Source organism: Pipra filicauda, unplaced genomic scaffold (assembly GCF_003945595.2).
Source record: "Pipra filicauda isolate LSUMZ 115617 unplaced genomic scaffold, ASM394559v2 scaffold12_size5214236_pilon, whole genome shotgun sequence".
Lineage (NCBI taxonomy): Eukaryota > Metazoa > Chordata > Aves > Passeriformes > Pipridae > Pipra > Pipra filicauda.
In genome coordinates this window covers 2,121,699-2,134,114 of record NW_024103763.1, presented here as the reverse complement: position 1 = coordinate 2,134,114, position 12,416 = coordinate 2,121,699, and the positions used below count along the sequence as shown (strand labels likewise).

Here is a 12,416-nt window from a genome sequence, read left to right as displayed (position 1 = left end):
GGTTGGGTTTGTGTGGCACCCTTATCTCAGAGAAGAGAGGCCTTTTGGAAGAAATAACAGCAAAGTCTCTGGGCATGCAGCAGATGTGCTCCAGGGGGTCTAAACTGGACTTTCAGACAGTGTGGTTATACTGGGGAAATAGGACAAAGACAACATTTAGCCTAAAGGACAAAATTAAGTCTATTCTGAAGAAGAAATTCTAAGCAGATTCTGAATAGCTTTTAGGTATTGATGTGTAACCCTCAGTGACAGATACTTCCATCTCTTGTTCAGCTCCCTGTTGAACCAAATTATCAACTAATGAAGATACAGTTGTGATGTGACACACTTTGTTCCTCCTAGTAGGACTTCTTGAGTGGATCTTGTGCTTAAGGATCAGTATTCACATTTAAAAAAAAGTACCTTATCAATTCTCCTCTGTTTTCCTTAGATAGTTATAATAAAAGATACTATTTTACAGCAAAATCCATTCTTTACTGGGGAGGAAAAAGCGGTAAGGAGCAGGACTTGGAACTCCTTCATAAAACCACAGCCTTGGCACTTCTTTATAAATTATTTTTACCTCACCTTGCAGTGTGTTTGAGGCATAATTGCAATCAGGCTTTTTAAACACAGACTTTTCCAGTTTGAAGATTCTCAGACCGTATTTTAATGGCTTGGCAAAATGCCAAGACAAATACCTGTTTTGTCAAGATTTAAGCTGCAAGTGCTGCAGACAATAAAAAGGAAAGTTTGTGTCATAATAAAGTCTCGCAGAGTTCAAAGGTAATGACACAAGATTCACTTGCATTTATATTTTAAAAGTCTTAGGTGAAACTACATCTGAGCTAAAAGAGCTGTATTACATTGGAGGATTGTAAAGATTTTAGAGGTATGAATGAGTAACTGTGATTAGTGAAATGCCAGGCAGAAGACAGATTATTAGAACATAATCACCAGTGTTAAAATTTTTCCCCAAGTCACTCGGCCAACACCTTTAATGCTTAAGTAGTGCCAAAAAGTCAAGGCTGCTGTTCCTTATGTAAGTACAATTACACTTTTACCAGCCCAGTTTGATTTAGGATGTTGTGTGCAATGTCTCTTAGGACTGAGTCATGAGTGACCCTTCTTTCAGCCTCTCATTTCTCTTGGATATCTTCTCTTTAAACACAGTCCTTAACTTAAGCCATGAATTATGTGCAATTGTACTGGAAAGTCATGGTATAGCTATGGGACACATGCTTTGAATGGGGATACAGGTTACTACAAACAGTCCACATTTCAGGCCTGGAGCATTTTCTCTAGATGACCTGTTATCTCACCTGAAAATGAATTTCATTTCGTTCCTTTATGTAAAACTTGCAGCAGCTTTTTGGAAATCTACTCCTGAACAACATGTTTTGTTGTTTTGTTTTTTTTTTCAAACTGTCAGTCTCACCTTCTACTGTGGACTTTAAGTACCTTCCTAGACTGGTGGCAGCAGTATGGAGAGAAAAATTAAAGTATTGTGACTATCAAAAGCTGAAGGAATTTATTTTCTTTTAAACGTAGAGGTATTTCTCTCAGGAAACAGTTGGTCTACTATAAAGACAGAAGATGGGAAAATGTGTGGGGATTTCACCTTATGGAGGAGGGTGGGAGGGGTTTCCGATTTGGTTTTTATTTTTGTCGTTATTAAGGGGTTTTTTGAGGCAAAAGCAAAGAACAAAACTACTTTGCTTTTTTAAAAGTGTGATCTTTGTAGGATTTTTATTATGCTTGCATTTCTTTCACCCTAATAGTGATCCAAAACCAAAGTTACCATTAACTTACAGAATCTTCCTAGGTGATATGTAACCTAATCTCTCTCCTTGTGTACTTTTTGCAGATCAGTAATTTACTGAAGTTCTCTGCAACATATTGAAATGTTGTAGAATAAAAAGGCAATGCTACAAAATTTGTTTATGAGGAATTGCCAGGTATTCTTGATAGACTCAAAATTCAACCAAAGATTACCTTTCAAGGTTTAAGAGATGTCAGGCAGATTAAAGCATCCTTTTGTCAGAATGGAATTAAAAAGAAATCCTTAGGACTTGGTTATCGTATATATATTCATACCTTTCTTAACATTCGATTTTATTGTGTAGAATAGTACAGATCATTTTTCTTCAACAAAAATAATTGATTTATTAAATATTTCTTTAATTCTCTATTTCACAGTAGAATGTCGTTATCAACCTAACCTGGTTTACATAACTTAGAAATCATACTGCTGAAAGAGAGATGATGACTGGTAAGAACTGTATTCTTGATCATCTCTTTTATTTTAAATTCAGTCACCTGCAGATCGGTGCAAGAAAATCCATGCTGGGGATGAAGTGATTCAAGTTAACCACCAAACTGTGGTATGTATAACTATGTTCTGTGTCAATTGGAGATAGAGGTGTCATGGCACATTAGCATGTGTAGAGAAGAAATGTGTAGAAAAATGTGTTTTTATAAATCATTTTTTATTCTAACATCTCAATTTTCCTTTTCTCTTTTGAAACCACATAGTTTTGAAGTCTTAAACTAAGCCCCAATCGTCTGAGTATTACAGGAGGTGTCAAATTAGTCTAAATAGCTGTGGCCTGGGAGGTATGTTAGGGTGTTTTCTGCTTACCAATGATCTGTTAATAAACAGTTGGTTTTAGTAAAATAGAAGTTTGAGGTCAAAGGGATGCAGGGAGTTGGAAATGTGCCGTTGTGGGTTTAAGGTCAAGAATACTTCCTGAAAGCTGGAAAACTTACTACTTTCCAAACCCACTGGAATGTGTAGAATGTGATTTTTGAAAACACAGGCATGTGAAATTCTCGTAGGGATGACTAGGGTGATTAATTTAATTTGAAGACAGATTTTTTAACTTGGAAAGTTAAAATGAAACAAATCTTTCGTATATGATAGGCAAGAAATTAATAATACCATGCAAATTGCTCTTTGTGGGAACAGATACTTGTTAGTTCCTGGTGATTTTATTTAGGATTGGTGAACTCTTAAAATGAATTTACCTTTTCTAAGGTAAGGCTTGGTAAGAGAAAAGAACAGACCGTTAGTACAGAAAGCAACTATTCTTTTTCCAAAGTATAAAGTTTCTTGAGTGTAGTGAAAGTCAATATATGGTATTAGTTACATGTGTTCTTGCAAGCATTTTAACAGACAAAAAAATATCCTATCCTGCCGTTATTAATGCAGTCATTTGTTAAAAGTGTTTTTTGTCATTTTGCATGAGGTTCCACTTCTGCCCTTAAGCCATTGTACATCATGTGAGCTCCTCTGCACAAATTAGTGTAATATTTCAGTATACCCTCCAGCTAAATTTGATATCAAATATACTATACATATGTGGACCTTAACTGATGAGAAGCTATCTTTTGAGCCATGCAATGTAATTTGATAAATTTAAGCAGGTCAGGGTGAATTTCAATACTGTTTTGGCCATATAGCTTCTTCATAAGTATTGTATCCATGTACATTTTCATGTACAGTTGATGACTGATTTATTTGTTTTTCTACACTAAGAAAGCTTATTGCATCAATTTAATTTGAAAAACATTTTTGAACTTTTTTATTCTGACTATCAAAATATATACACATCTGAAGAAGCACATCATTAAACATTCAGTACTTATGCTAGCCAATTTTTCCAACAATTTCTAATGGTGCTGTAGAGCAAAGTTACTTTGTTAACTTGAAAATTTCCAGTTGGTTAGGTATTTACTCTAGTTTTCGTAGCACATCTACAGTGCATTTATTTGATGTAAAGATCAGATCTTACCCCTAACACTAATAACAGTGTTTTGACAAGCCTTAAGATGAGCTTTCTTATGTAGTTGGATGGAATTTTTAATGTAGGATTTGGTTGTTTTGGCTTTTGCATCAGTGAAGCTAAGTATTTTCAGATGTACAGAAAACAAAAAAACATTGATTGCATTTCTAGGGAAAACAACCATACAGAGCTAAGACTTAGTTTAATATGGTGAAGTGAATATGTCTAGTCACTTCTAGACTAAGTCATAGACTAAGTCACACATTTGCTTGTGCTTTTCTTTGTTCTATCAACAATATAATTGAAATGGTTGTCATTGTTGATATTGTATGCAAGTAATTTTCTGGTATTTTAGTGTTGCTTTTCTACAGGGAAAGTCAACTAGAATTTTCTTAGAAATGTGGTAGCATCTCCCATGGTACCTTTGCAAAGGTACACTTAATTCACTCTTCAATTTATAGAGCTCAAATATTTCATTTTTTCTATAGATACTGCGGAATTTGACAAGAGTCTAAGTCACTCCTTTTGTATTCTGACCCCTGTCATGAGGAATTTAATGTCCAGTTCTAGGAATCTGTTTTTCTGGGAAGAGGTGTTATTCCTTGCTGTGGTTCTTACTTAGGAGATAAATTATTCTGAAGATACTACATTTTGTTTTTACTGTGTATTGATTTTTTTTTCCACACTTGATATACTGCTCCCTAGTTGAAAATACAGGACATACATATCAATATGTATCATATGTAACTCATCATACTTATACACTTGTATTGACTATAGAAATAACTGACTAAATTTTTCAAATACCAGACTCTCAAGCTGTAGGGAAGTATTATTCATGTGTAACTGTTATTAAGGTGATGTCTTCTAAATGAAGAATCAAAGTATAAAACCAAAAAAATCTTAAATTTAAATTTATTTTAGAGCTAAAACCTTTTTTTTTCCTTTATTTTCCTCAGTTATTTCAGTGTATTTTGTTTGTCAAATTGAAGTTAATACCTGTCTTTTGGTACTTTATATTTAAAAGAATGAATATAAATATAGGGAAGAGAAGTTCCGTGAAATTATTTTAAAAATCCATCTTATTAGACAATACTTTATGCAAGAATCACATTTTAATGATTATGAAAAAGCTGCTTTTTCAGAAAGCCCACTGGCTTTCAAATAAGCATCATGACAAAGTAGGAGAATAGTTCAGTGATTTTTATTGATTTTCATTATATGTGTCCTAATACTGGGTGTCAAATAGTTCTAAGTTGTCTATTGACATCCTCTGTTTGCTTGTAGTGATGCTTAATATTTGTAGTATTTCATTTGACAGTGAAATCAAAGAATTTCGAGTGATTACTCTGATCATTTGCTATTTGATGGAAAACATCCATAACAGGATTATTCCACTTGTTGCTGGCAGGATGTCTGGAATGTTGAAAATAAAAAAATAATTTAATTATGCTTAAAGTCAGTGAAAACCTAGTATTCAGACAATTGTCCTTTAAATAGTGGTTTCTCAAGGTTAAATATCTGTGTGGATCTCCTGTGTCAGTTGTGCCTTACAGGACAGATATTTTCTTAAATGGCTCTGTAACTGAGGGTCATGACTCCTCCCAACAGGAGAAGGACGTGGACCTGTAGGAGCAAGTCCAGAGGAGACCATGAATATGATCAGAGGGCTGGAGCACCTCTTCTGTGAGGACAGGCTGAGAGGGTTGGGGCTGTTCAGCCTGGAGAAGAAGAGGCTCCAGGGAGACATTACAGACCTTCCAGTACCAAAAAGGGGTTACAGGAAAGCTGAAGAGGGACTTTTGACAGAGGCTGTCATGATAGGCCAAGGGGGAATGGCTTTAAACTGAAAGAGGATAGGTTTAGTTTAGATGTTAGGAAGAAATTCTTTGCTGTAAGGCTTGTGAGGCATTGGAATAGGTAGTCCAGAGGAGCTATGGATGCTCCATCCCTGGGAAATGTTCAAGGACAGCTTAAATAGGGCTTTGAGCAATCTGGTCTAGTGGAAGGTGTCCCTGCCCATGGCAGAGGGATTGACACTAGATGTTCTTTAAGGCCTCTCTCAAATTAAAATGTACTATGATTCTGTGACTCCTCCATTAAAATATAAAGGATTTAGACAGTCTTCTCTTAAACTTCCCTGAAAATTCCATCCTTAATCTTCTCTAAAAGCCCATCTAAAATATTTCAATGTAAACAAAGAACCAAAGCCACCCACCTCATTCGGGTATTTCAGAATTTGGACTGTGCAGTACTCGTATTTCTATCCATATATAGTTCAAGAGTATATTTTGCCTCAAGATAGTCATTCTTTTAACCAACTGAAAGTACAGGAAACTATATTATTGTCTATATGAATTATTACTGTCTCCAGTAGTCTTTCTGGTTGTATCAGTGATAAAACAGTAGAGAAAATACTCCAAGCGGAAAACAGGGAGATATAGACTCACAATGGGTAGGATTCTTGATTAACAGGCTGCTTTTGTGTAATAGTTTCTTTATTGTGGAGGCATATTTGGCACATTGCGTATACTTTGAATAAATATGGATTGAATACAAGTTTGATATGACAACTGATAGACTTGTGGATTCCCAAAACTTGTGTTTGTTGGCTAAAACTCTTCAGAACTAATGTACATATCAGTGATGGAAATAATAGTTGAATATGGTCAGTTACTGATCTGTTGCTGATCTGAAGCTGGTATGTTTAATGTATTTAACACCTATAAGTTACCATTGAAATTGGATTTTTTGAAATATTGTAGTAGATAATACCTCGCTTTTATACAGCAAGTTTCTTACTGTGGAAGCTCCAGCGCATCAAACCAAGTCCAGAGAATTGAGTTGCAGGAACTCTTTTTGTATTTACACTACAAAAATGTTTTGCTGAAATGCCTCTGAAACACGACAGATACATTTACAAGATCATACTTTGCTTTATTGGAAGGGTATACACTTAAGGAAGGGTATGATACCTCTCTAGATACTTATCCTAACCTAATCCTTCCTTAGAAAAAGTAAGAAACAGATTTTTAAGATCACTGTACAATTAGTGAGGAGAGTTTGTCTTCCACAGAATATCTTAGGGTTTGTTGGGAGCTGATAAATTCCAGTTCATAGGAAATATTGAGCTTGGGGTGCATATGAATCTCTGGAGTGTATGCATCCAAAATGGAGTTTGCAGTAGATATCTTCTTATTTGGGGGGGGGGGGAAAGCCAAACCCAAACACCTATAAGCAGAAAAATGATGTAAATATTTCAGTTTATTCATTTTTTTTCTGCACTGTTTAGCAGACTAGTTCTGATCCAGCTAGATTTTTGTGAACACAGGTATTTCATTTAAGGCCTTATTAGTTTGACTTTGAGGGAGATGGTATTTCTAAAGCGACTCAGTGGAGAAATGGGCTGGAATAGTATAAGGGAGGGAACAGCAGTGTCAGTCCAAGCTTTTGACATTAAATGTTTGACATCTTATAGAACTTCCAGTAACAACATCTTTTACTTAAAACAGTATTTTTATTTTCTTATGATGCTTGACTTGAACAACAAAACAGCAAATCATGAAAGTTCAAAAGAAATAAGCTTTTTGCTCAGCTTTCTTCTGTTGGTGTCATGCATGTGCTTTTATGGAAGAGGAGATAGAGTAACAGCTCCCAAATCATGCTTTTAATCCTTTCTGAATCCTTGAGTGTCCTTTGTTTATAATGGTTTGGTAAATGTGAACACGAATATTTAATTTTAAAGGCGAGTGGGATTTACATCTAAAAGATTTCTTGGTCTATCCAGAAATGTTAATGGAAGTCTTTATGGAAGTAACCTAGTTCTCTAGGGCTCTGTCCTGAACTCTCTGTAGTTTGTCAGGATATGAGGTCCATACGTTTTTGCAAATGTAGTCTGTCCCCCAAATACCCTCTCAAAATTTTGGTATAACTCCTTATCCTTTTTTTACAATCTCCATAAGTATTGTATAATACTGATAAAGAAATTAAATTGTCATGATCCCCTCAAAAGGAAAAATATTTTTGTCAACTTGCAATTCCCTTTAACATGGAATTTGTGTTGAGATTATATGGCGTTATTTATGTTATCTTTTTTACATAGATGTGCAGATAAACACAAGTATATTATTTTATATCCCATATGTCAGGGAAGTGTGATACCGCAGAAAGGAAATCTGTGAGGAAACATGACCTTTTTTTCCCCAGGGGAACAAATGCTGAATGCTCTTGTCCATGGAATCTGTTTTCCATTAATCCCTGGAGCTTGTCCAGAGTTGTCTGAAACACACACCACTTTGATAAGCACAGGCTCAATTTTATGTAAATAATGTGCTGTGTCAGTGCGGGCATCCAGTTGCACTTCTGTCTCTGGCAGGACAGAACAGTTAACAAACAAGTCATTGTTGCCTCTGTGTTAGAGCAGCATAAGCTTGGCCAGCCCATGCTGCTTCATGTTTCTGCCAAACTTTATATAATTTTCCTTTGTTCATTCCACATTAAATTTTCACACTTAATCACATCTGTGTCACTCCAGTGGAATTAGTTCAGTTGCAGCAGAAAACCACTCTGTGCTGCCTTCCAGTAGCTACCTGTCCCCTAGATGAGCTAAACTATATAAGCTTTTCTACTTTAATTTCAAGTCAACCTACTTGTCCTAGCTGAAAGCATTAAACCTGGTTGACCGTGCCCCAGAATAGAAAGGGAACACTGGCAGGATCACTCGTAAGTCACAAATGGTTGTGGAAACTGCTCCTCACTGCCTCTGGCTTTGTGAGTGACACATCTGGTCCTGTGACCTGGACACTGACATCCCATGTTCAGTGTGCTCTTTGATCTGTGCTCCAGAGCACCTGATCCCAATGCTCTGCTGCAGTTATGGTGCACTACAGTGCTTGAAGAACATATGCTGGGCATGGTGAACCTCCTCTGTGGGATTGGTGGAGCTGTGTAGCAGCCAAACACTGAGAAGTTTGGATTGCTGTACAAGTCCTTTCAGGAAGTCCTTTCAAGAAGAAATTGCTGCAATAGAAGATGCCCATCATCTCATATGACTGAGATGTAGGTTCTTTGACTATACACTAGATTTTGGTCTTGCTCACCTGATGGCATTTGCCGTGCCCTACAACTCACTCAAAATGAGATTTTATTTTATTTTTTTTTCTGTCCTGACTGTACCCCAGAATGGACAACTCTACTGTCACTGAGCCCTGGTAGTTTACTCGTGTGATAGTATGAACATTTATAAATAATATTCAGCAGACTATTGAGTTCTTAGGTTATTTTTCTTTGGGGAAATAAAAAGTTCTTTTGTAATTGATGATACAGACTGTTCTGTACAGCTGCAGTTTGGGAATACACACCTGGGCTGACTTCAAGGCACCTTTTGAAGGCAGTGTAATTGTAGTAAGAATTCCACTGCAAATATCAATTGACTTTTTCTGTAAATGGCATTGGTGGGCCTTCATAGTGTCACTGCTGGTGATAGCCACATTATTGAGTCTACAACCAAATCAAGTATTCTGATACAAACTATACTTAGGACTATACTCCTGAGGATGTATCTGCTAAAAACTGCTGCAGTAGTCTGTGGAGCATTCCTGTGACCTATTTGTTAAACTCATCTTTCTGCACAGAACATACTGGGAGATGATGCATTTTGCATTTTAATTTATTTTTTTAGAGTTGTTTTCTGTTTTGCTTTTTTTTTGCCCACCTGGTAGTGTTTTTGTAGAAAAAAAAGTCCTCTAAGCAGTGATGTAAATGGTGTTAATATTTTCAACAGAAATATTGAAAGACAATATGTTGTCAAAATATGTTTGCATGTATTCCTGATAAAAATAATTTTCAAATTCTTACAGTAATTGCTACTGACTATTAATCTTGGCACAAATTGTATTTGTTGGCAATTTAAATTAAAATGTTAACAGTATGTTCTTGGTGAGAGTACTATAAATTCTGCAGTTAAAATGATTATTTCAGAATATATGATTAGAGCATATTTTTTATGCCCAGGTAGCAGATAATAAGTAGAATTGAAGTTTTCTATTGTTAACATTGTTTATGTCTGTAGAACAGAATACAGATTATGTTACTCTATTTGTCTCATATGAACAGGTTAAAAGACCTGCTGTTAGTGCAAATACGTGTATTTGAAAGGAAGGCAGATGTTATTCTGCTGCTAATAATTTCCTTTTAACTGAGGTTGCTGAAAATTGAAGTACACTGTATAGGAAGTGATTAAAGGTAAGGAGGGGTTTCTTCAAAGCAAATCAACACAATTGACAGCGCAGTTGTGCACACCCAGGACCACGTATGAGTTAGGATGGAAAAATTTTGAATACCCCTGTGCTTTGTGCAGGTAGCAACTGTGTAAATGACACAGCTGATCTTCAGGTTCCAGCTTGATCTTCTGTTGCATAATCCCTTGTCTTATTGTGACGAAATTAAGAGGTAATTGTGAGGAAGTGTAAGACGGTGATAGTTGTTGTAAAAATAGATCAAAACAGTAAGAAAAGCAAATTAATGCTGTGTTATGTGGGAGGAAAAAATAAAGCAGGGAAATTCTATTGTTTGAGTAGATGTACTCTGGATTTGTAAATTTGTACTTGAAAAAACCTAATTACTGGCTTAAAACAACTCAGTGGCTTGAATGCAGTACATAGTTTATGGCTGATTATTTTAATAGCAGTAAAATGGAACAAAAAAGAAAAGATTTCTCACGATTTAATAATTACTCCTCTATTATGACAATTTCTTTTAGCTTCCTATCCCTGTTCTTCCTTTAGCTAAGTAATGCAACGTAAGTTTGCAGCTCAATTAAAGGCTTTTTTTGGATTTGGATTTTTTTTTTTTCAGTTTGCTTTGTCATTAGTGACCTTAAGGATTTTTTTTTTTATAATTTCTTTGTGCACATGTTAATTTCTTTTCACTATATGAATCCAGTCTCAAGAAACATCTGTTTCAAGGGTAGCACCACTGTTTAGCTGCAGGGCAGCTGGGGATCTCAAGTAGTTTATTTATACACTAAAAAGAGGGAGGTTAGAGGGACTGTTGGAATTACTGACTCACTGGAATCATTCTAAAATACTAAGTTGTGACAATGTAAATCTAATCTGAAATAAAATTATTTATGTATGTGTGTATGCATGCATGTCTACATATATTTATTATTTTAATTCCAGGACAAGCATTTGGGGAATCTAAATATGAGACTATGCAATGCACACACACATGGCTCAAATTCCCATTGTATGGTGGGTTAATACTGCAGGGTCGCTCCTGAGGAGCACCTTCTTTATGCCATGTGAAATATGGAGAACTTGGCTGTTCCTCTACCCTAAGGAAGGGTGGGGTCACCTACATCCATAGTGCAACTTAATCTATGAGAAACCAAGGTGCAGTCCAGTCAGCCTAAATCCCACCTGAGCCTCCAGCTTGTACGACCAACTCTCTGTGCCTCCTTAGACATTTATCGGCACTTGAGTTTTCTTAGCACTCATCTGTGGCCACCCAAGGGTGCTCAAATGTCTCTTCTTTGGCCGTGGAAGAGTGTCCCTCTCTAGGAGCCCTGCTCAAATTAATAGGCACCCAGGCTCTCCATATATTCTCTGAAAACTCCTGATGATGAGGCCAAGTGAGGACTCTGATGGTGGCAGCAGCTTTGTTCATAGCAGTTTAATGTCTGTGCCCTTGCTGAAGAAGGGGTAGGTCTTGCTCATCACAATGTGGCTCTCAGAACCTGTTCTCTGCAGTAGGTATGTAATTTGTTATGCATTTATATATCAGAAAAGTGGTCACTGAGAATTGGGACCAGAACCCTCATATCCCTGACCCACATGCAAGGACCTAGTGGTTTCTTGTCTGTTGTATGACTGGGGTTTGTACTTGCCTGGTGCCATCAGCACAGCGCTGTGCCTTCAGGGAAGGCCTTTAGCCTGAAATTACGCACACCTTGATGCTTGAAACACCTACCTAGCATTTGAAAGACTTGAGTTTAGTCCCTCTGAGGATAAATAACGCTGAGATCCCTTTTTCTGCAAGTGGATGGAAGGTTGAATGAAGGCCTTCCAAATTGCCAGTACCTGTCTTTTCTGGTTATCTGTACTCCTGGTTGAAGACAGAGATGCCTTATAGACACCATGCTGGAGACAGGCAGTCACTGCAGGTACCCCAGTGAAGGAGAATGCTTTGAATTTCAGAGGCACTCCAAAACCGAGTGAAATGAAATCAACCCCGTTTTTTAGGGCCACACCTTGATATAGGGAAATAAGACACTTTTTCCTCAAAAATGATACCTAATAATTGATCTTTATGTCTGTAAAATAGGATATAATCAAACCCATAAAGTTGGAGTCTTTGGAGTTTCAACAAATACGCTCGTTTATTTGTTCTAGGATGTTACTAACAATGACTCAAAAGCAAAACAGTAAATTAGCTCTGAGCTGAAGGTTGATTCTGTCAGTACAAAGTGAATGGTGAGCGTTGTTATTAAATAGTGTCCAAGCTTCAGTACAGAATGGATTCTGAGTTCCTGGACAAATCAAATTTCAGTTCCCCATTGGACAATACAGATGCTTGTCTCCTTTACCGAGGTGCTCTGTAGTCCTGTTACTAACATTGTGAAATTTGTTGAATTATGGTGGTACTGAGCTA

At 36.5% G+C, this 12,416-nt stretch overlaps 1 protein-coding gene across 5 annotated transcripts in view; it reads left to right on the top strand.

Moving 5' to 3' along the window:
• The window catches only part of CNKSR2 (connector enhancer of kinase suppressor of Ras 2), a 210,175-nt gene that overhangs the window by 96,404 nt on the left and 101,355 nt on the right, over positions 1 to 12,416 (top strand). For all 5 annotated transcript variants that reach the window (XM_027731127.2, XM_027731128.2, XM_027731123.2 and 2 more), the window contains exon 8: positions 2,295 to 2,363. In XM_027731127.2, the coding sequence (XP_027586928.1) occupies positions 2,295 to 2,363 (69 nt within the window). The remainder of the gene's footprint in view (positions 1 to 2,294; positions 2,364 to 12,416) is intronic.